General features: G+C 51.5%; 2 protein-coding genes across 2 annotated transcripts; one reads left to right on the top strand and one right to left on the bottom strand.

Annotated features, from left to right (window-relative positions):
• Nucleotides 1–381: 381 nt before the first annotated feature.
• QPCTL (glutaminyl-peptide cyclotransferase like) lies at nt 382–6,217 on the top strand. The gene is made up of 7 exons (XM_081962681.1): nt 382–638; nt 1,484–1,630; nt 2,256–2,543; nt 3,052–3,204; nt 3,691–3,790; nt 4,380–4,496; nt 4,965–6,217. Exons 1-7 carry the CDS (start codon nt 408–410, stop codon nt 5,108–5,110), a joined length of 1,182 nt encoding a protein of 393 aa, XP_081818807.1. The 5' UTR covers nt 382–407; the 3' UTR covers nt 5,111–6,217.
• Nucleotides 6,218–6,833: 616 nt separating this feature from the next.
• CCDC61 (coiled-coil domain containing 61) lies at nt 6,834–19,463 on the bottom strand. The gene is made up of 14 exons (XM_081962450.1): nt 19,324–19,463; nt 17,457–17,656; nt 16,265–16,347; nt 15,254–15,414; nt 14,117–14,269; nt 13,037–13,253; nt 11,703–11,788; nt 10,634–10,809; nt 9,488–9,566; nt 8,901–9,031; nt 8,698–8,776; nt 8,122–8,188; nt 7,881–7,995; nt 6,834–7,159 (listed from the first exon to the last, which is right to left on the bottom strand). Exons 2-14 carry the CDS (start codon nt 17,608–17,610, stop codon nt 7,062–7,064), a joined length of 1,599 nt encoding a protein of 532 aa, XP_081818576.1. The 5' UTR covers nt 17,611–17,656; nt 19,324–19,463; the 3' UTR covers nt 6,834–7,061.
• Between the last annotated feature and the right edge of the window lie 1,686 nt (nt 19,464–21,149).

Here is a 21,149-nt window from a genome sequence, read left to right as displayed (position 1 = left end):
GCTATTTTGAGATTGCAATCCCTGTATTCCCTCCCTCTCTTCTTTCCTTCCTTCTTCCCCTCCACTTTCTCCCTCCTTCCTTCCTTCCTCCCTCTCCTTCCTTCCTTCCCCCTCCACTTTCTCCCTCTCCTTCCTTCCTTCCTCCCTCCCTCCCTCCGCCGGGAGCGATGGGACCTGTAGTCATGTCAAGAAAAAGCAACCCCCCCCCCCCAGCTCCAGGCGCCTCCTTCCCCCGCCCGTCCGAATCCGCCGTCTCTGCCCACGTGTCCTTAACCAGGAAGAGGGCGGTCCCCAGAGGCACGCCCCTCCTCTCCGCCGCCTCGGATTGGCCCAGCCCCCGGGGGGGCGTGGTCAGGCGAGGAGCCCTGCCAGGATCCCCCTCCCTCCCTCCTAGCGGGGCTGGGGCCATGCGGAGAGGGGCGCGCAGGAGCCGGGGGGGCGGGGGGCTGCCCGAGGGCCGCGGGGCGGGGGAGCTCGGGGGTCTCTTGGCGGCCCCCCAGCGGCGCCCGATCCTGCGCTTCCTCCGGCGCTGGGCTCTCCCGCTGGGACTGCTGGTGGCGGCGAGCGGCGCGCTGGGACTCTTCCTCCTCCGCAGCAGGGAGCCGGCAGGCGGGCACCGGGCGGAGCCGGGCAGCCAGGTAGGCGAGGCGGGCAAGGTTGGGGGTCCCGGCCCAGCTGAAGGCCACCGGCGCTGGGGGGGGGGACTCAACCCGGGCCCCTGGCACCCAGCAGCCCCTTGGGACCCCATCTCCCATAAGGCGCAGCCAGATGGAGAAAAGCCGGCTCCTCCTCTGCGTGGAGAGAGGAGAAATGGGACTGGCAAGCCAGGATCGGGTCTCAGCTGCTGGGCTCCGGGATGCCAAGTTGGGCTGCCTAGCCTGGCATCACGGCTGCTTTGCCCCCAGGAGGCGGGGGAGAAGCACCAGCAGGGCAGCCGAACTGTAGTCGCTTGTTTCCTCTTCTTCTGCCCAGGAAGAGCATCGCCCCAAACAGCCTCCCAGTCCCGATTCTCAGCTGCCCGGGAAGTTAGAAGAGGGACCCTAGTTAGAAGCTCTGGGAGACCCCTGGGGGGGGGCAGATTAAGCCAACCAACAGCCCGAGGATGGGGCCCAGGACCCTCAATCGCTCTGCCCACAAGACATTTAATTTGTCTAAACCTCCGTCTTTCATGGCACCAAAGAAAAGGCTTTAATCCACAATGCAGATTAAAGTCCAACAGGGACCCTTGCAAAAAAAATAGCAATGAAAAGTCAAATGGGCCTGATAGCTTTCACCTTTACTAGCATGCTGGCTGGGGAATTCTGGGAATTGAAGTCCACAGGCTTTCCAGTACAATAACATACTGACTGGGGAATTCTGGGAGTTGAACTCCACCCATCTTGCAGTTGCCAAAGTTGCCTTTGGAGGAATACAAAGCCCACCCATCTGCTCTGAAATATTTCCGTAAGCCATGAATAAATAAACAGTCTTCTCCTCCCAACAGCTGATCCATAAACCCCGAAGTCTGTCCAGCAGCCAGTTGAAACACCTGACCGCCCAGCTGGATTTGCAACGCCTTTGGAAGACTTACCTGCAGCCCATGCTGGTGGAGAGGTATTCAGGCAGCCCCGGCAACCTCAGGATCCGGCAGGTGAGTTTGTACCCGCTGACATTTTGTCATCCAGCGTCCAGAAAGCTTGATGGAGAAAATGCTATTCCAGGAAAATAACATTTCTATTAGCTTTAGAAGCTTCTAGCAAGGTTGGATGGCATTTAAGCTTGCACTAAATTTATATAGTCCTCGACTTACAACAATTCATTTAGTGACCGAAGTGACAACAGCACTGAAAAAAGGGACTTATGACTGTTTTTCACACTTACGACTGTTCCGCTTCCCAAGATGACATGATCAAAATTCAGACCCTTGGCCACCGACTCATATTTATGACGGTTGCAATGTCCTAGGATCACGAGTTCCCCTTTTGCGACCTTCCAGTGAGCAATGTCAATGGGGAAGCCAGATTCACTCAACAACCGTGCTATTAATTTAAGAACAGCAGGGATTCATTTAACAACCGTGCTATTCATGCCTGCAACAAAAGGCGTAAAATGGGGTCAAAACTCACTGAATAACTATCTGGCTTACCAGCCTAAATTTTGGGCTCCGTTGTGGTCGTAAACTGAGGACTACTTGCATTACCACTCAGAGAGGACTAGAAACTTGAACAAGTGATTTAGCTGGTCTTCACGCTTGGGTTTTTCTGATTTCCCTTCAGTTCATTGTGAAACGGCTAAAAGCCCTGAAGGCTTCTTGGCAGGTGGAATTAGATGCTTTCGAGGACCAGACCCCGCATGGCACAGTCAGCTTCGCCAACGTGGTGGCCACGCTTGACCCCGCGGCCACCTGGCGCCTGGTCTTCGCCTGCCACTACGACTCCAAATACTTCCCCCGAGACAGACACGGGCAGGTTTTTGTGGGAGCCACCGATTCGGCCGTGCCCTGCGCCATCCTGCTTGAGCTGGTAACGGCGCTGGACAACCGGCTCCTGAAGGCCAAAGAGCAGGTGAGACGGTCAAGCTGGGAAGCCCAAGTGTCGGGAGGCGGGAGTAGAGACTAACGGTTAGAGCTGGCAGTGCACCGTTGTCATCCTTCCTGCCTGTTTGGGTGAGATGCTTTTCAATGCAGAAATAAATGCATTTATTTTTTCCCGAAGTATTGGAAAGGAAACATTTGCATCTTGCAAATGTCTGCTTTAAATTTGCGTGTAAAAAAAAGAATTTTGGAATTGGGCAAGATGAATTTGGCCAAAGAATAAATGGCAGTGGCTGAGAAAGCTACCTGCAAAATACTTTCCACGGATATTAGGAAATATAAGCGATGGATTTAGAGGAATAGATCCCCCAAACGTGGCAACTTTAAAACTTGTGGACTTCAACTTCCAGAATTTTAGGAGTTGAAGTCCACAAGTCTTGAAAGTTGCCAAGGTTGAGAAACTCTGACTTCGATGGCTGCGATCTCTTTCGTGACTTTGCGGCCACCACACATAACCTCCCTCTTCTTTGTGGTTTCAGGCTTCAAAAATAACCCTGCAGCTGCTCTTCTTTGATGGGGAAGAAGCTTTCCGCGAGTGGAGTGAGACAGATTCCCTCTATGGGGCCCGTCACCTGGCTGAACACATGAGCAGGACACCCCATCACCTGGGCATCTCACACCTCCAGGCCATAGTGAGTCTCTCTCTCTCTCTTTCTCTCTCTCTCTCTCTCTCTCTCTCTCTGGGAGCGGATAATTCCGATATAAGTCAGAGGGGGAAGCTGTGATGATGTCATCCCGCATAGGTGACATCATGGGGGCTTGGGCCAGTTCTCTCTAGTGCAATCTGGGGAATTCTGGGAGTTGAAGTCCACCTCCCTTAAAGCAAGCTTTCTGGGTGATTCTGGGAATTGAAATCCAGCCAGCTTAAAGCATTCTACTGGGGAACTCTGGAAGTTGAAGTCTGCTCACCTTAAAACTTTCTACGGGGGAATTCTGGGATTTGGAGTCCACCATCTTAAAGCATGCTGGCTGAGGGAGTCCAAAGCTTGAAATCCATCTATCATAAACGATGCTGGCTGGGGAATTCTGGGAGTTGAAGTCCACCATCTTAACGTTGCCGAGGTTGAGAAACCCTGCGCTGGAGAAAACCACCTTCTTCTATATTGTTTTCCTTGCAGTCTCTCTTCGTTCTGCTGGATCTGCTGGGCGCCCCCCAGCCCTCCTTCCAGAATCACTTCCTGGCAACATCCGGTTGGTTCGAGAGGCTGATCGGCATTGGTAAGAAGATCCAGAAACGGAGTTAGCAGCGGTTGACAGGCGCTTCCTGATTCCTGGGCCGTTACCAGGCTAGGAAGCCCCTTGAAATGGCATTTGCAACGGAGGGAAAATGCCAGGAACTCAACCATGCATCTGCCTCAGTGACAGGCAGTCCTCGACTTACAACCGGTCCTCGCACTTAAACCATCCCAGCATCTCCATGGCCCCTCATGGGGGTCAGAATTTGGGTGCTTGGTAGTTACCATGGATGCAGGAATCCCAGAGTCACCTGATGGCTGTTTGCAATTAGTAAAGTCAGGGGGGGGGAAGTCGGATTTGCTTAACAACCGCACAGTTCAGTTAACGGTTGCAGCAATTCGTTTAACAACCTGGCCAAAACAGTCACCAAAAAAAGCACGATTCCCTTAAAAAACCCTTTGCTTTGCGACTTGGGTCTCAATTGTGATTATAAGTAGACTGTACTGAAATTTGCAGGCATGCAGTCCTGGCTCTATGGCCAGAATATCCCCCCTATAGACCAGCAGACATGGGTGCAAGGAGAGGCCCCCCCAAGCCCCCCCCCGGCTAATCGCTGCTTTGCATTCTGCAGAAAAACGGCTACACCGTCTTGGACTGCTCCACTCCCACGCGCAGGAACAGCTGTATTTCCACCGAGAGTCTCCCTACGGCTCCGTCGAAGATGACCACGCCCCCTTCCTCAGGAAAGGTACCTCCCCCCCCCCCCAGTGGTGGGTTCCAGCCGGTACAGCCTGGTACAGCCCTTCCAGTATTACCCGGGAGCAGCGGCCACCATACCAGTACGGTAGCTCGTTTGGGCCACCCGCGTTCCTTACCTGTTTGGGAAGCAACTAGGCCAATTGCCCGCGCAGCGTGTGGCGCCTGTGTGACCTCTGCTGAGCAGCTGGGTGTCTCAGGGCGGTGGCGTGTGCCTGACAAGTACGCCTGGCCCTGCGCGCAGCGTATCGGTTGCGACGGAACCCGCCACTGGTTTCCCCCCTCCCCTTCTGAAACCCCACTTCCCACCCCACCCCGTTCTCCCACCCCCAGCCTCTTTCTCTGCTCTCCTCCTTTGGCAATATATATTTTTTATTTTATTCAAAATCCGAGGGGGGGAGAATTATGAAGGCAAAACAAAACTAGACAAAACCGTGTGTGTTTTGTGTCTTTACGACAGGCGTGCCAGTCCTCCACCTCATCGCCACCCCGTTCCCCAGGGTCTGGCACACGATGGAGGACACCGAAGCAAACCTGGACCGCCCGACCGTTGAGAACTTGAGTAAGATCCTGGCAACCTTTCTGGCGGAATACCTGGGCCTCTAAGGCGGACGGAGGTCCTTCCAATCTTCGAAGGTCTCCTTGGTTCTACCCGACGTGGATGCGATGAAAAGGATGGGACTGGTTTTGCGGGAGGGGACGGCCGTGGCCCAAGACCCAGAGAGGCTCGCCATGCTGTGGATAATGGGACAGGAGATGGGTGGGTGCTCCTTGACGCTCTGGAGGAGGAGCCACCACGAAGGCGGGGTAATGCGTGGCTCTCTCCCGCTGGTGGGAACCGCCCAGAACAACACGGCTGAGCGAGAAGATCCAGGATTGGCTGTCCTGCCACTGGGATGGTCTGGGGCGTCTTAAAAGAGCGAAGAAAGATTCGAGGTTGGGGGGGCTTCTTTCGCTCTTCGGAAGAGCCGTGGGGAACAGCCAGAATTTGGCCTTCTGCTCAGTCCAGATTGTCTACCGAAACCAAGCACGGCTTGAAGTAGTCGGCGGAAAGGCCCAGTGCTTGATCCCCTGGAGTGGGCAAGGGGTCCTAAGACTCCTAAATCCCCCCTCCACCCCCTTTTTCTTCTGAGAAAAGTGGGGCTTTTAAAATAAAATCCAGACTTTTATTTATCTCAGGAAATCACTGGGTGACGCACACTCCTCTTTCAAAATTGAAAGCATCCCTGAATGCGGCGATTTATAAACACGGAGGGAACAGGATGCCGTTTCTGAGCATTTCCTGTTGGCAACGCCTTGCAAGTAGAAAGCTAGCACATCAGGGACTTTTTGATCTTAGCCTAGGGGTGTCCAACCTTGGATTCAGCAGGGCTGGCTGAGGAATTCTGGGATTTCAAGTCCATAACGTTTTAAAAGTTGCCAAGGTTTGCGCACCCCTTGCCGTAGCCCTTTTCTTGCCGTGCAAACTTTGTCGTATTTAGAGTCCCTTCGAGGAGAGGGAGCGGCTTATAAGTCTAATAAAATAAATAATAAAAGCATTTGTGTGTTTTTCCAAGCAACATTCCTCCTCTCCCGTCATCTGCTGTCTTTCCACTGCAGGACTTTAACGACGCATTCCTGCCTTTCCGGGGGTTGATTTAAGCCCCCTGGATTTCATTTTGGGGTGGTGGTGGTCAAAAAACCCTTTCCAATAAAAGTAGTCTCTTTTCTTTTTGTGGTTGTCCAAATTTCCTAAGCCTCTAGGGATGATTTAGTGAGGGAAATGGAACTAAGTCGATGCGCTGCAATTTGCTAGAATTCCGATATTCGGGAAAATTAAGGCTGAATGGGATTCCATCTGGCCTGGACTTGAAGAAAGCAGGGTTTTCAAAATAGACGCCTAAAGGAGAATGTCACAGGAGATGGGATGGAGAAACGATGGCAGAGCCATATGTGCCAGCTTGGCAGCCGAACTTCCGGTTGGCCCGTTGGGCATGTTTTTCGCCCTCCCCAGGCTTCAGGAAAGCTGACGTGTACGCAGGTGGGTGGGCATAAAAGGTTAACCATTCCTGTCAAATGGACTGTGGGCCACATAAGCGTCAAACCAATGGACACGCATGCAGCTCAACTCACATGGGTGGCAGGCTGGCGCACACAGCTGACCATGCGCCAGTTGACCAGCGTGTGCAACTCCCCTCGCCCGTTCCCCCCCCCCCAGCCAGGTTGCCCTCAGATAAAGAGAGAGAGGATGCGAAGGCGCAAAGGCCAATTTGGCTGCAAGGCAGGTCAGGGAATTCTGGGAGCTGGAAGTCCAACTTATTAAAAAAGGGGGTTTTGCAAGAAGGAAAACTTTGTTGTTATTAGAAACCTTTTAATGAAATTGTTCTTAGGAAGGCTTTCAAGCCTTGAATTTCGCAAGACAGCCGCTGTCCGTCCCTCTGCCCGCCCTCCCCCTCGAGGACGTAGAAGGGAGACGGGCAAGCAGGACAGCGAGAGTAGAGAGAAAGGACATCTACGTTTGGACCAGAGCTAGCTAGGCAAAGGAAGCGTGCAGGCAGGCTCGGCTCCATCGCTCGGGCTACGTCTGGGTCTCCAGCTTATTCATGTACTCCTGCAGTGCCTGCAGACGGGCGTCGATCTCAGAGAGATCCGCCGAGGGGTCCTCGTAGAGGTTCTCTGTCGGGTGGGGCAGACGACATTATCAGACGGGGCGGCCGAGGGGAAGCAATTCATTCAGGGACTCAAAATCGCAACACAAAATCTGCGGGTCTTTTCTCAATTTTTTGGGGGGGGGAGCCTGGCGTCAATCTTGCCCATGTAAAGCACCAGCACAGGGCGGCCTCGGTACTCGTTGTTAATGGGTCCCGGGAGTTGTGACAATTACTAAAAGTGACGAGCACCAAACAAACCATGTGACTTAACGTGTCACCCTTTGTTTCAGGCTGGAAAGAGGAGGGAGGCAGAAGGCAGCCATGAGTGACAACTTCTAGCTTGTGCGTTGAGGCTGAAGTGTAGCTAACTAACCATTTGTGTGTTTGTGTCTTTGCTTGTGTGTGTGTGTGTGTGTTACAACAGCAGTGGGGAAGTGGGGCTGGTCCAAAGGAACCCCATCTTCCTCAAAGCACTTCTTTCAATCAGCAGGAAACCAGTTTGGTCCAGGAGTTAAGCCATCAGGCTAGAACCTGGGAGACGGTGAGTTCGAGTCCTGCCTTAAGACGCGAAAGCCGGCTGGGCGAATTTGGGTTGACTCCTAGCCCCAAGCGACCTCACCAGGTTGTTGTTGTTGTGAGGACGATAGGAGGAGGAGGAGGAAGGTGTGTTAAATATGCTTGTCACCTTGAGTTATTCATAAAAATAATGGGGAGATATAAATAAATTAAAAGAGTAGCCCACCCACCTGAGTTTTCCAAGATCTCCTCCGAGAGGCCAGCCGTTCTGCCTTTCCCCCTCGCTTTCCCTGCGTTTGGGGTGCTTGAGAAGCGTTTTTTGTGAGCTTTGTCCACACGGGGACCCTGAATGGAGAACAAGAGTCAGGGGGGGGAGGGAAGGGTCACGGGGTCTGTCCCCAACCCTCTCGGAGGGCTCTCCTTGAACCCAAGGCCAGCTTATGGAAAGAGGAACCTTCGTTGGCCACTCACCGCCGTGGGGCCGTTCCAAGAGGAAGAGCTGAAGGGCTTCCTGTTCCTGGCGAGTCGTTTCCTGCCTCTAAACGAACAAGGACAGAATCCGTTAGAAGAGGCAACACGGACGGTGGAACTGTAGGCGTGTCATATCTTAATCATGGGAAACATTCTGTTCTACGTGGCTTGAAGAGCCACGTTCAGACGTTCAGTCTAGAGTAGCCTTTCTAAAACCTGGCTAGTTTGTGTGGACTTCAACTCCCAGAATTCCCCAGCCATCCTAATGATGAATTTAAAGACATTTGGACTTCAGCTCCCAGAATTCTCCACCTAGCCTCCTGATGAATGTTAAGATGTGGGGACTTCAACTCCCAGAGGGCTTTCCTCTTGGCTGGCTGGAGAATTCTGGGAGTTGGTCCACCCAGCTGAAATTGACCAAACTTGAGATACACTGCTATTACAAGCAGAAGAATCGGGGAGCGAAACGTTAAAAGTTGGAAGTTTTAGTAGACAGATTGCCAGAATCATCTTAGCAGACCCCCATGCCCCCCCCCATTACAAGAAACCCCATCACCCCACCCCTCCGTTCCTTACCTTGGTGCAACGGGTTCTGAATAATCCTCCATCTCACTCCCTGAGCTGGCCGAGGTGCGTTTGCTGCGGAAACTTTCCACTGGAGGCAAAAAGAGAGAGTGGTGTTTCACTTTAAGACTTATGGACTTCAACTCCCAGAATTCCTCAGCAAACGTCTTAAAGTTGCCAAGGTTAGAGACCCCTGCTTGGAGCATCTGACATACCTGAAGAGCTGCGGCCGCGCGGCTTCCCAAGGTTGCTTCCGCCAGGGAGGGCCGAGGAGCCCCTGAGCTGGGTATGGTGGTACCAGCCACTGGGAGGGGTGTCTCCCATGGCCCGATGAAGACTCCGTTTGCTGGAAAGGAAAACCGGAAAACAGAATGATCGCCTTTTTGGTTCCAGAATCCGACAAGGCGTAGAGCTGATATCTTAACTGTCTTACTTTTCGCTTGTCAATTTTAAATCTTGTTTTTAACCAACATGTTTCCATGTTATTATGCTGTCTCTAAACCTCCCGGAGCCACTTGGGTGAGATGGGAAGTGTAGAAATGTGATAAATAAAGTAACATTAAATTAAACATTCATCTTAATTACATTCCTCCATGGCCAAATGTCGCCACTGCCCCAAAATATACCACGCAGACCGACAACTAGCGGCTGATTCGTGGGCCAGCCCTTCATTTGAGCCTTGCGGTTATTTCTAATTCACCAACGTGGCCCTCTGCCCTGTGGTTTAGTGGTCATTCAGGCCACGGGTGGAGCAGTAATCTGCTTCCTGGATTGGAGAAACAAAGCAGGAAAGCCCACTCACTTTTTCTGTTCGATCTCCTTTTGTTTCCGCTCTTTGGCCTTCACGAAAGCTGTGGGATCAAAGCGAGGGGCCCGGATAGCTGCGGTCGGAAAAGAGCAACGGAGTTGTAAGGAATCCCTTTCGGCTACAGGACGGGATTTCCAGACAATCTTAATTCTTTAATAATAGCCTGAGCTAAAGAACAAGATAAAATCCTGGGCCTTTCCCCACAAGGAAGAGCAAGTCGTCACAAATTGGCTACTTCCTGGGCAGAGGTGGTCAAAAGATGGATTTAAAAAAAGAGCAAACTCCTCTTCCTCCTAACACAGATGTTGTTACCTAGTTGGGTCATGAAAGGTCTGCAAGGAAACCACCAAGCTCAGGGACCACTAAGGACCCCACTGTCCTCCTCCTCCTTGCCCCCCCCCCCATTTTTCTCATCCTCTCACAAAAGCCCACTCCCTTCTAACACTGATGATGTAACCTAGTTGGGTCATTAGACGTCTTGCAAAAAAGCCACCAATTTCAGAGACTACCAAGAGCCATACCGTCCTCCTCCTCCTCTCCACAAACCTCCCCTCCCTTCTAGCACTGATGATGTAACCTAGTTGGGTCATGAAACATCTACAAGGAAACCACCAAGCTCAGACAGCACCAAGCAGGAGGGTGGGTGGGAAAGGAAGGAAGGAAGGAAGGAAGGGAAGGGAAGGAGGGAAAAAAAAGAAGGAAACCACCAAGCTCAGGGAGCACCAAGGACCCCTCAATCCAACCCTGATCTACAAATACTCTCTTCCATTGGTATGGAGTAACTACTATTAGTAGAGGGTTGGGCAATTTACAGTAAATCCGAAGGGAAGCCCAACCCCCCCAACCATTAATAAAACATTTACAATCCCGTTTGCCAGCAAGTGTCAAAATCCCCTTTTTTCAGCAAACGAAAAAGGCTCTAGTCCCTCACGTTCTATAGAGAAAGGAGCTTGGTGCAAAAGAAGAATATGTGCAAGACGCAAAATAGAAACTAGCGACAGGGTGGCATTCTTGAGCTCCTGCCCCTCCCCTCCCCTCCCCCCCTCCCCCCCCTCCCGAGAGGAAACAAGCAAAATCTACTTATGGAGCAATTGCAAAGATTGGCGGTCAAAAAGACAACCCTCTTTTGCCCCTCCCCACCTGTCGGAGAAGGAGACTGGCGGGAGAGGCGGCCCTGGCTTCCGCTGCGCCCGTCCCTGGAGGTGGACCGCGGCCGGCTGGCTCCCCAGGGCATGCTGCTGCGCTCCTGGGAGTTGGACCGCTCGCCCGAGGCGGAGCGATGGCCGTCTCGCTTTGGGACGCCGGCTCGGTTCAGGCTGGGAGGAGAGAAATGCCAAGAGGGAGTTTGAGAGAGAACGCGGGTAGTCCTCGACTTACGACGGTTCAATTCACAACCGTTCAATTTTACAAAGTGACTTAGGATCCTTTTTCACACTTACAACCTTTATATCCCCAGGATCATGGGATCAAAATTGAGATGCATGGCAACTGTCTCGTACTTATGACCGTTGCTGTGTCCCAAGGTCACGTGATCCCCTTTAGCGACCTTGCCGACAAGCAAAGTCAACAGGGAAGCCAGATTCATTTAACGACCTAGTGACCAACTGATCAACTGCAGTGATTCACTTAACAACAGGGGCATGAAAGATGGTAAAATGGAGCAAAATTCACTTAACAAATGTCTCACTTAACAACAGAAAATTTGGGGACTTGATTGTGGCCGTACATTGAGGACTACCTGTATAAAGTGGGCATGAAGTGGAGAAAGGTGCTCAGCTAGGAAAAAGCAGGCACCCTCTTTGCCCAGATGGCAAACGTATCTGATCCTCACTTAATGACCAAAACTTGAGTCTGGGATTTTGGTCGTTAAAATTACTGCGGTCGTAAATCCAGTCCCCCCATGACATGACTTGATTTTACAAAGGCCGTAAAGCAAGTCACCCTGGTCACTAAATGAATCACAGGGTTATTAAGTGAACCCATGCTCCCAAATGGGGAGGTTTTTTGCCAAAAAACACTGGAAATGGAGAAAAAAACACATCACAAATCATAAATCGTGTGGCTGAGTGATACGACAACCGGCCGTAAATGTGAACCAGCTGCCAGGGGGCCAAAATGGGGAGGAAGAGGAAAGACCTTTGAGAAGAGTTGTAAGTAACATTTGGAGTATGTTGTAACTTCAAACGGTCGTTAAGTGAGGACTACTTGCCTTCCCTTTTTGAATAAAGCCAGCTCGTTGGTTAGATTCTTCACACGAATCCGGAGGCTTCTCTCGCTGGCTTTCACCTCTGCAAGCTGTCGGGATGGGAAAGAGGGACCACAGACGGCGTTGTGTGGAAGACAACACAAACGACAACAAAGGAAAATATTTGTAAGCTCAGGGTGGAAAATGAGGGGTCCTTGGTGGTCTCTGAGCTTGGGGAGGGGGTCTTGCAGACGTTTCAAGATTCAAACTAGGTAACACAAGCATTGATCATCCAGTCATCATTAACACTGATGATGTTATCTAGCTGGGTCGTGAAACGTCTGCAAGATAACCACCAAGCTCAAGGGGGGGAGGGGAGGGAGGGAAGGAAGGGAGAAGAAGGAAGGAAAAAAGGGGGGAAGGAAGGAAGGAAAAAGGAGGGAGGGAAGGGAGAAGGAGGAATGAAGGAAAAGAAGGAAAAAAGGGGGAAGGAAGGAAAAAGGAGGGAGGGAGGGGAGGATGGAAGGAAGAAGGAAGGAAGGAGAAGGAAAAAAGGGGGGAAGGAAGGAAAAAAGAGGGAGGGAGGGAGGGAGGGAGGGAGAGAGAGAGGGAAGAGAAAGAGGGAGGGGAGGAAGGAATGACGGAAGGAATGACAGAAGGAAGGAGGCAGAAGGAAAAAAGAGGGTGGGAAGGAAGGAAGGAAGGGAGAGAGGGAAGGGAGAGAGGGAGGGAAGGAAGGAAGGAAAAGAGGGAGGGAGGGAAGGAGGAAGATCACTGATGAGGTTACCCAATTGGGTCATGAAACGTCTGCAAGAACTCCACCAAGTTCATAAAATAAAAGCCAGGAGCTGCTAAAAATATACATTTTCTTCAAATATTTGCAGCCTCTCCTAGGTTTGCCTGGCATCCCACGGTCACTCCCCCCTCTCTGCAAACTCACCCCCCCCCCCCTGCTTGTGGATGAGGCTGGGGTAGATTTTACTTTTTGTTTACAAATAACTCATGTCGGCAAATATATATCCGACCCAGCCTTCCTCCTCCTCCTCCTCCTCCTCCTCCTCTCCCCACAACAACCCTGTGAGGTGGGTTGGGCTAGCCCAAAGTCACCCAACTGGCTTTCATGACTGAAGTGGGACTAAAACTCCCAGCCTCCTATTTTCAGCCGGCTGCCTTAACCACTGGGCCGCACGTCCTTTCCGCCACCTGATGCAACGGCTCCAGAGCTTGTAAATGGGGCCGTAAAGAGCCAAAGGAGCGACCGGTCGTAGGCCGAGGACCGTTACCCTCCCTGCCCTCCCAGCGGAAGAAGGATGCCGGCCCTGGCAAGGGGCTTCCCGACCGGGTGGCCTTCTGCCTACCTCATCAGCCAGCAGCCGGCTCTCCTGCAGGCGCCTAGCGGCCAGGCGCTGGTGCTTGGCCCGTTCCTTGGTCAGCTGCTCTTCCAGGGTCTGCACCACCTTCTTCAGGATCTTCACCTCTTTCAAGCCGCTGCCCTTGGAGGCCACCTGCAGCTCCTCCCGCGAGCTCAGCAGCACCGACTCCATCACCTGCTTCTCCTCCAGAGCCCGCTGCAGCCTGCAAAGGGGGGGGGGAGAGAGAGAGAGACAGAGACAGACAGAAAGAGAGAGAGAGAGAGAGAGAGAGAGAAGGGCTCACAAGAGTCTGGGATTGGGGTGTCAAACTCAAGGCCCGCAGGAGGCTTAAATCCGGCCCGTGGAAGTATCAAAGGACCGGCCCGCGTTGCCTCTGCCGCATTAAATGGGCTGCGTGTTGGGCCCCCATGGCCCATTCTTCGCCTTGTGCAGCACTCTGCCAGCTGAAAACGGACCTCAAGGATTCGCCCCGTGCCCCGGTTTGGCTGCTAAAGTGCTGCAGGAGGCCATTAAGGCAGAAAATGGGGCGGGGGCTCACAATCCATTTTCAGCCAGCAGAGTAATGCAAGAGGGACTCCTGCATGCAAGCCCTTTTGGCTGCCAGGGGCACCGTGCTCCGTTTGGGCCGACAGGGTGCTGCAGGAGGTGTCCGTCCCGTGTGTCTCCCCCCACCCTCCGCCAGTCTGTGGAGAACTGCAATGCTGATCCGGGCCTGGAAGAAGTCCAGTTTGACACCCCTGGTCTAGGAGAAGGGTGTCAGACTTGAAGGCCCAGGGTTCCCTTAACAACCGTGTTACTGACGTCATGACAGCAGGATTCACTTAACAACGGTGGCAAGCGAGGCCGTGAAATGAGGCAAAGCACATTTCCTAGCTGTCTCGCTTAGCAATCGTAGGTTGTAAATGGAGGACTGCCTAAGGGTTCATTGAATTGCTCTCCTGGCTCGGAGACCCTCAGGCCTCCCATTCTAACCCTCCATGGATTCCGAGGACAGTTCGCAGACCCCTGCCCCGTCTCCGGGTCAGCCTCCTGCACACCCCGCCCACCCTTTTCGCTCTCACTCACTCCTCCCGAAGACGACGGATCTCCACGTCCCGGAAATCCTTGTCTGGCTTAGCCTTCAAGAGAGCCAATTCCCCCTTCAGCTCCCGGATCACTTTCTGCAGGACCACCGGATCGGGCTTCCCGACGTAGGGAAGGGGGAGTGGGTAGTGGATCCTGCCGAGAATCGAGACAAGTAGGCCACGAGTCAGGAATTAGGGAAGACTGGAACAAAAATGGAGCCCAAACAGCAGCTGGGGTGTTTGTGTGTATCCCAAATCCAGCTGCCATCTTGAATTTCTGGTCATGGATGATGGGATGGGCCACGATGGGGATTTCAAGACCTGGGGACTTCAACTCCCAGAATTCCCAAGCTGGCTCAGGAATTCTGGGAGTTGAAGTCCACAGTTCGCATAGTTGTAATACAGCAGGGGTGTCCAAACTTGGGAACTTTAAGACTTGTGGACTTCAACTCCCAGAATTCCCCAGCCAGCATGGCTGGCTAGGGAATTCTGGGAGTTGAAGTCCACAAGTCTTAAAGTTCCCAAGTTTGGACACCCCTGTAATACAGGGAGCCCTCGACTTACAACAGTTCATTGAGTGACCGTCCAAAGTTACGACGGCGCTGAAGAAAGTGATTGATGACCGTTTCCCCTGCTTACGGCCTTTGCAGCATTCCCCACGGTGACGGGATCCACATTCAGAACGCTCACTAACTGCTTCGTACTTATGACCGTGGCTGTGTCCCAAGCTGATGTGAATCCCCTTTTGAGAAGCGAAATCAGTGGGGGAGCCAGACTGGCTTAACAACTGGGCAACTCACTTATCAACGGCAGTTCTTCGCTTAACAACTTTGGCAGGAAAAGACCATAAAATGGAGCCAAACTCACTCCAATGTCTCACTTAACAACGCAGGTTTGGGGAATCAATTGTGGTCGTAAGTCGAGGACTACCGTAGTTGCTCACCCCTGGCCTGTGGGGTGTAGCTTCACCCGGTTAGTGGTGAAGCCACAACCGGCCAGAGGTTTTCAAGTGAATTTTGACGGAGTGTCCCCCAAATTTTCCATCCCTCACCCCTGGATACCTAAATCAGCAACAGAGAGTCTCCAAATATCAATTACTCAAGATTTTGACCCTGATTCTTGGTCACCCCGAACCTGCCTGTCAAATTCCACGGAGTAAATCAGGATGAGGTAACGCTTGGAGTTCAACGGGGAGGTTTTGGAGGCAGAGGGATGTCGGGGTCCCACCCCAATCTTCCTGTTCCGCAGCGCCTCCAGGTCCGCGTAGGTGAGGAGGTCCAGCGTGACGGACTCGCTGCTCTATTTAAGGGGGCAGGAAAAAAAGAGACACCACCAGATTGTTCCCAGGCCCATTCACACAAGCAGGGTTTGGAGTCAAAGACTCGTTGCTAACCAATCAAGGAGAACCTTTGTTGCCCAGAGTTGAAATGAGGGGTCTGTGGTGCTCTGAGCTCGGCGGCTTTCTTGCAGACATTTCATGACTCAACTAGGTGACATCATCAGTGCTAGCAGGAGCAAGGATGATGTTACCTAGTTTGGGTTATGAAATGCCTGCAAAGAAAAAAAAAGCAGGCTCAGAGAGCACCAAGATCCTCCATACGTTACTAAATCTGTGCAGGTAGCTCTCGACTTACAACCGTTCATTTAGTGACAGTTGAGGGACTTAGGATTTCTCACACCTTACAATCATTGCAAGCGTCCACCTGGTTATAGGATCCAAATTCCGAGGCTTGGCAATGGATTCCTATTTATGACGGTCACAGCGTCCCGGGGAGGGTGTGGGTCACGTGATCCCCGTCTGCAACCTTCTGGCCAGCTAGTCAACGAGGAATCCAGATTCGCTTAACAACCGGGTGACTAACTTATCAACTGCAGCGATTTGCTTAATGACTGCGACAAGAAAGGTCACTTGAGCAACGTCTCACATAGCCACAGAAATGTTGGGCTCAACTGTGGTCGTAAGTCTAGGACTGCCGATGGATAAGGAGCCGGGGGGGGGGTAGGCAGAAGGACTGAGGATTGGCCAACCCTTCCTTGATAAATCTTTGTGCCAAGGCAGAGTCTTAATTTAGGCCCAGAACGTGGAAGCGGTGTGTGTCTGTAGGGGGGGGGGGGGTGCACACAGACCGGAAGCCGATTCGTGGCTCACCTGGGCCAGGGCGGATTCCAACATGCTGCAGAAGATCCCAAATTGCTTGAAGTTCCCCGTTTTGTGGGTGAGATCTTCGATAACTGCGGGAGAGGGGGAGAAAAACGAGGGGGGAGAGACAGAGAGTTTGAGTTTCTGCAGAGATGGATGAATTTCAAGAACAGGAAATTTGTTATTCAACGGAATCGTAATAAGCATTGAACAGCAAGGATGGTAATTTAAAGACAATTCAATGTAAGCTAAGTAAAGACAGGGAACATGGAGGGGGAACTTGAAACATACTTAGAATGGAAAATTATTGAGATTATAAAGACAGAACTAAAAATTGGGGGGGGGTGTAATGATGTAAAACTGTACAATATTATGATGAGAATAGCTGAAAATTGTAACCAGGTCCACATTTCAGCCAAAAATAAGTTGTTTTTAATATATATATATATATATATATATATATATATATATATATATATATATATATATATATATATATATATATATATATATATATATAAATAATTGCTATATATGTATATATTTTTCTTTTTTAAAAAAGGAGGATATATGTTAAAAGATGCTTATTGAAATGAAATTACAAACACCATCAACATAAAATGGAGCCTGCTCAGAGGCTGAAATACACCATGTAAATGAGATGATGAGCGTGGAAGGGAGGAAAGAGGGAAGGGAAGAAGAGAGGGTTGGGAGAGAGACGGGGAGAAAGGAGGAGTGGAAAGAGGAGAGAGGAGAAGGAGAGAGGAAGGGAAAGTAGGGAAGGAGGACAGAGGGAAGAAAGGAGGTAGGGAGGGGAAGGAGAGAAAGTAGGAGTGGAAAGAGGAGAGAGAAGGAGAGAGGAAGGGGAAGTAGGGAAGGAGGACAGAGGGAAGAAAGGAGGGAGGGAGGGAGAAGGAGAGGGAGGAGAAAGCAATAGGGTATAAGTAGAGTGTATGGAGAGCAGAAGAGCCAATAATAGTCTTTGGGGGTTGATGGTAAGACGAACTGATGCAAATATTTAATAATACAAAATAGTGTTGCTTATGTAACAGGATACATGTGGTTATTTGTATGAAAATGAAAAAATAAACAACTTTATTATATATTAAAAAAAGAATGGGAAGTTTGCAATCCTACCTGCTTTGCCGATTCCCCCCCCCCCATTGTCCCCCAAACTTCTCGCCCGTCCTCCGAGACTCACAGGCAGCATCAAATTCCCCTCGCCACTGGTCGGTGGTTAGCCGGTGTTCCACCTCCACTTCCAGCAGGCTCCCTTCCGTCGTCATCCGAACGATGTGCTCCGCCCCGCGGAAAACGTAGTCAACTTGCAGGCCGTAGTCGGTTTGCTTAGCCATGGCGGGATCAAAGGCTCCCCGCCACTTCGCAAAACGAGTTCGCCACCTGGTTTGGGACAGGAGGAGAGGGGAGGTTTCTACCGACAATGCAAAAGGGGACCTTCATGAGGTCTCCATCTGGCCTCCAGAGGTTGTGGGTGCTCCATCACTGGAGGCCTTTAAGGTTTTTAGCAGGGGTTGGACTAGAACAGGGGTCTCCAACCTTGGCAACTTTAAGACGTGTGGACTTCAACTCCCAGAGTTCTGCTGGCTGAGGAATTCTGGGAGTTGAAGTCCACACATCTTAAAGTGGCCAAGATTGGAGACCCCTGAACTAGAAGACCTCCAAAGTCCCTTCCAATTCTGTCATTCTATCATCCCAGATCAATTAATCAGTGGAACCACCTGCCACCAGAAGTTGTGGGTGCTCCATCCTTGGAGGAGTTTGGACAGCCACCTGTCTGGAATGCTTAGATAGGGTCTCCTGCATGAGCAGGGGGTTGGACTAGAAGACCTCCAGGGTCCCTTAGAGGTCTATTTTCCGACTGATCTCAGGCCAGGCAGAGGATTCCTGCATGAGGAGACCCACTGAAACCTTCGGCCAGGGGAGGGCAGCCACAGGGGTCTTACCCGAAGTATGGCTTGGAGGGGGGAGCGGGGGGGGGGGAGTCAGCCGGCACAAGAGCTTTTCTCCATTGGGGTTGAAGGAGGGAGAACCGGGGTCAAAGGGAGCATTGGAAGAGGTTCCTTCGGGCACAAAGCGAAGGATTCTAGGGAGCCGCTACTCACTGGATCAGGTTGTTTAGGGATGGTGGGGCTGTTGGAAAAGAGCAAATCGATCTGGCAAGACCTTCACACAACCCGCAACGGCGCCTTCATTTTAGCGGGTTGTCCGATGTTACCGGTGGCTGCATAACAAGCCCTAACCCAGCCACCATCAGTGCCCACCGGCCAAAACCTTCCCTATCCTGGGCAGGCCAAGAAAGGGGGTCTGTTCAGTAACCTGGTTAAGCCCCGTTGTGTGAACCCAATGGCTTCTTTCAAGCAGCTCTACCTTTATTTTTTAAATTTTAAATGTTTAGGGATAAATTTTATAGGTTGTTTTAATTTTTAACTATAAGGTACAGCCTACCATATAATTTGTTTTAATGGGTATTTATAATTATCTAAGTTTGTATATTGTTTTATTGTGGTCTGTACACCGCCCCGAGTCCCTTTGGGGAGAGGGGGCGGTCTATAAATTAAATAAATTAAATTAAATTAAATTAAGGGTGGGTGGGTGTGTAACGGGATCCATAAGGAGGGGGCAAATGCAGACTGGCTGCCTGGCTAGGCAGTTGGACTACACAGCCCATCATCCCCCACAGCCCGAGTCCCAGGTGGGTCGGCCACCAGCTCCCATCAGCCACCCCCACCCCCGTGGGGTCCCTCTGACGTCTCCAGGGTCCCCGTGGAAGACTGGGCGTGGGTGGGACTACACATCCCATCCTCCCCAGCCACAAACGCTCGACGGGAAGGCGCCTCCCGGGACAACCCGGCGTCTTCGGGGAGGGTCTGCGACCGCCCCCCCCCCCCCCGGAGGCTGGCTGGAGATGATGGGAGGTGTAGTCCGCAAAGCTTCCGGCCGGGCACGACTGAAGGCAACGGAGGGAGGAAAACGGGGGCTGCCCGAGGAAAGGGGGGGGCGTCTCAAGGGGGCGCGAGACGAGGAGACCCCCCCCCAAAACAACTCACCTGCGCGCCGCCGAACCTCAACTGCCGCCTCTGAGAGGCTCCGCCTTCTTCCCTCCATAGGTATCTGGTTCAACTATTTCCGAGCTGTCAATGGCTCCGAGCAACGTCAATCATCCTTTTCGGTTGGTGGTATGCCTAGCCGCCCGTCATTCAAAGGAATAGAGCCTGCCCCCTTTACGAAGCCCCGCCTTTCTTTCTGTTAGTGTCGCTTGAAGACCCGCCCTATCAGCAACGCGGGGGGGGGGAGCTCGTCCCTGATTCGCCCCTTGGGAATACATAAGACTCCGCCCAGATCCCGCCTTTTTGCCACGGTCTATTGGAGGCTCGGCCTGTCAATCCTAGGGCCCTCGGCACTCCTGCAGAAGGGACGGAGAAAGGGTTGCAAAAGATGCCGCCTTTAGCGACACCTAGCGACTGTTCGGGCCGGAGCGGAGCGATCAACACTTTTCAGACAGAGACTTCGCAGGTTCAAGACCCACTTGCGCCAGGTGTAAAGTAAACAAAGGGCGTGCGCTGCAGAAACCGAAAGTAAAATTGCTTTTTTAAAACCTCAGTTAAGGCACAATTTTTTGATTAGGACTGTGCTTGCGCTCCAGTTTCCAAACAGGTAGGAAACTGGCATGTGGAGTTTCCCATGTATTGGTTATTATTTCATTGGACTAGCAATTTTAAGGCTTCTACATTGCAAGATGTGCGACTCTTTTGATTTAATGGGACAAGTTCCAACTTTTCTGTGCATATAGTGAAACGTAGTGGATGGCAAATATATATAATTGTTCCGTTATGATCTGTTTTTGATGAACCCATGTTGACTTCTGGTTATAACTTTACTTGCTTCTTTTTACAGATTGGTTGCTTGATTATTTTTCCAGGGTCTTCCCAAATATTGATGTCAGGCTGATTGGTCTGTAGTTTCCTGGATCTGTTTTCCACACTTTTTTTTGAAGATGGGGACCACATCAGTTCTTTTCCAGTCCTCTGGTAGTTTCCCAGTGCTCCAAGACCTTTGAAAGCTATGGTTCAATTATTCTGAGATCACATCTGCCAGCTCCTTCAGAACTCTGGGATGTAATCCCCCAGGGTCTCACACAGGGATCGAGTGTAGGGTGGAGCCATTCCTTATAAGAGGTGGTCTGGAGCCTGTCATCTCTGTTGGCCTCTGGAGCTTCTCTGTTCCTTCAGGCAGTTTGTCAGGGTTCCAAATAGCATCCAAAAGTAAATCAGAGTCCGAGGCAAAGGATTGCTCAAAGTTCCAATTGATTAAAAGAGCCATGTTGGCACATCGGGGAAAACCCGAATCTGAAAGCTTCCTGGTTTTCCCCACCCAGTTGAAAGTTCAAGATCTTGCCCCCACACCCACAAGTCCATCATATGGTCCGATCTTCCACTGCCATGCTGGCAGCTTCCACCCATCCAGTTGTAGTCAGGTGCAGAGGTGCAGAGACAAAAGATGACCTTGGCTTTCTAGAAAGAATTTTGTTATGGCTACATATCATCTAACTCTGTACGATCCCCCCTCCCATTTTCCTACAATAGAAAATGCATAGTAGAATAATAGAAAGTGTGGCAGGCCAAGGATCCAAAATAAAAGATGGCTGCAGGCCTGACACAGTTCTCCATCTGGTCAGCCACCCCACACCCCAGACGGCCCTGGGACTGCTTTGTCTTTAGGCCCTGGACTCTCCACTATTTTGAAGGAGATTCTGCCCTCTCCATCAGATGGTCCCAGTTCCAACTCCTCTTCCCCTCTTATCACTTCCCTATTAGTAAGAATTCATAACTTTGGAGTCACTTTTCCCCATGATTCTCAACCCCCTTTTTCTTAT

Source organism: Natrix helvetica (assembly GCF_964273705.1).
Source record: "Natrix helvetica genome assembly, chromosome: 9".
NCBI classification, from domain to species: domain Eukaryota; kingdom Metazoa; phylum Chordata; class Lepidosauria; order Squamata; family Natricidae; genus Natrix; species Natrix helvetica.
This window is presented reverse-complemented; position numbering and strand designations above follow the sequence as displayed.

Excerpts from the sequence above, each read along its gene's own strand:
- QPCTL (XM_081962681.1), top strand. The coding sequence starts at position 408 with ATGCGGAGAGGGGCGCGCAGGAGCCGGGGGGGCGGGGGGCTGCCCGAG. Across the intron at positions 639-1,483 it reads GGGCGGAGCCGGGCAGCCAG|CTGATCCATAAACCCCGAAG; the intron begins GTAGGCGAGGCG and ends TCCTCCCAACAG. Across the intron at positions 2,544-3,051 it reads TCCTGAAGGCCAAAGAGCAG|GCTTCAAAAATAACCCTGCA; the intron begins GTGAGACGGTCA and ends TTGTGGTTTCAG.
- CCDC61 (XM_081962450.1), bottom strand. The coding sequence starts at position 17,610 with ATGGCTAAGCAAACCGACTACGGCCTGCAAGTTGACTACGTTTTCCGC. Across the intron at positions 13,254-14,116 it reads ATCCGTCGTCTTCGGGAGGA|GCTGCAGCGGGCTCTGGAGG; the intron begins GTGAGTGAGAGC and ends CCCCCTTTGCAG. Across the intron at positions 8,777-8,900 it reads GCGCGGCCGCAGCTCTTCAG|TGGAAAGTTTCCGCAGCAAA; the intron begins GTATGTCAGATG and ends TTTTGCCTCCAG.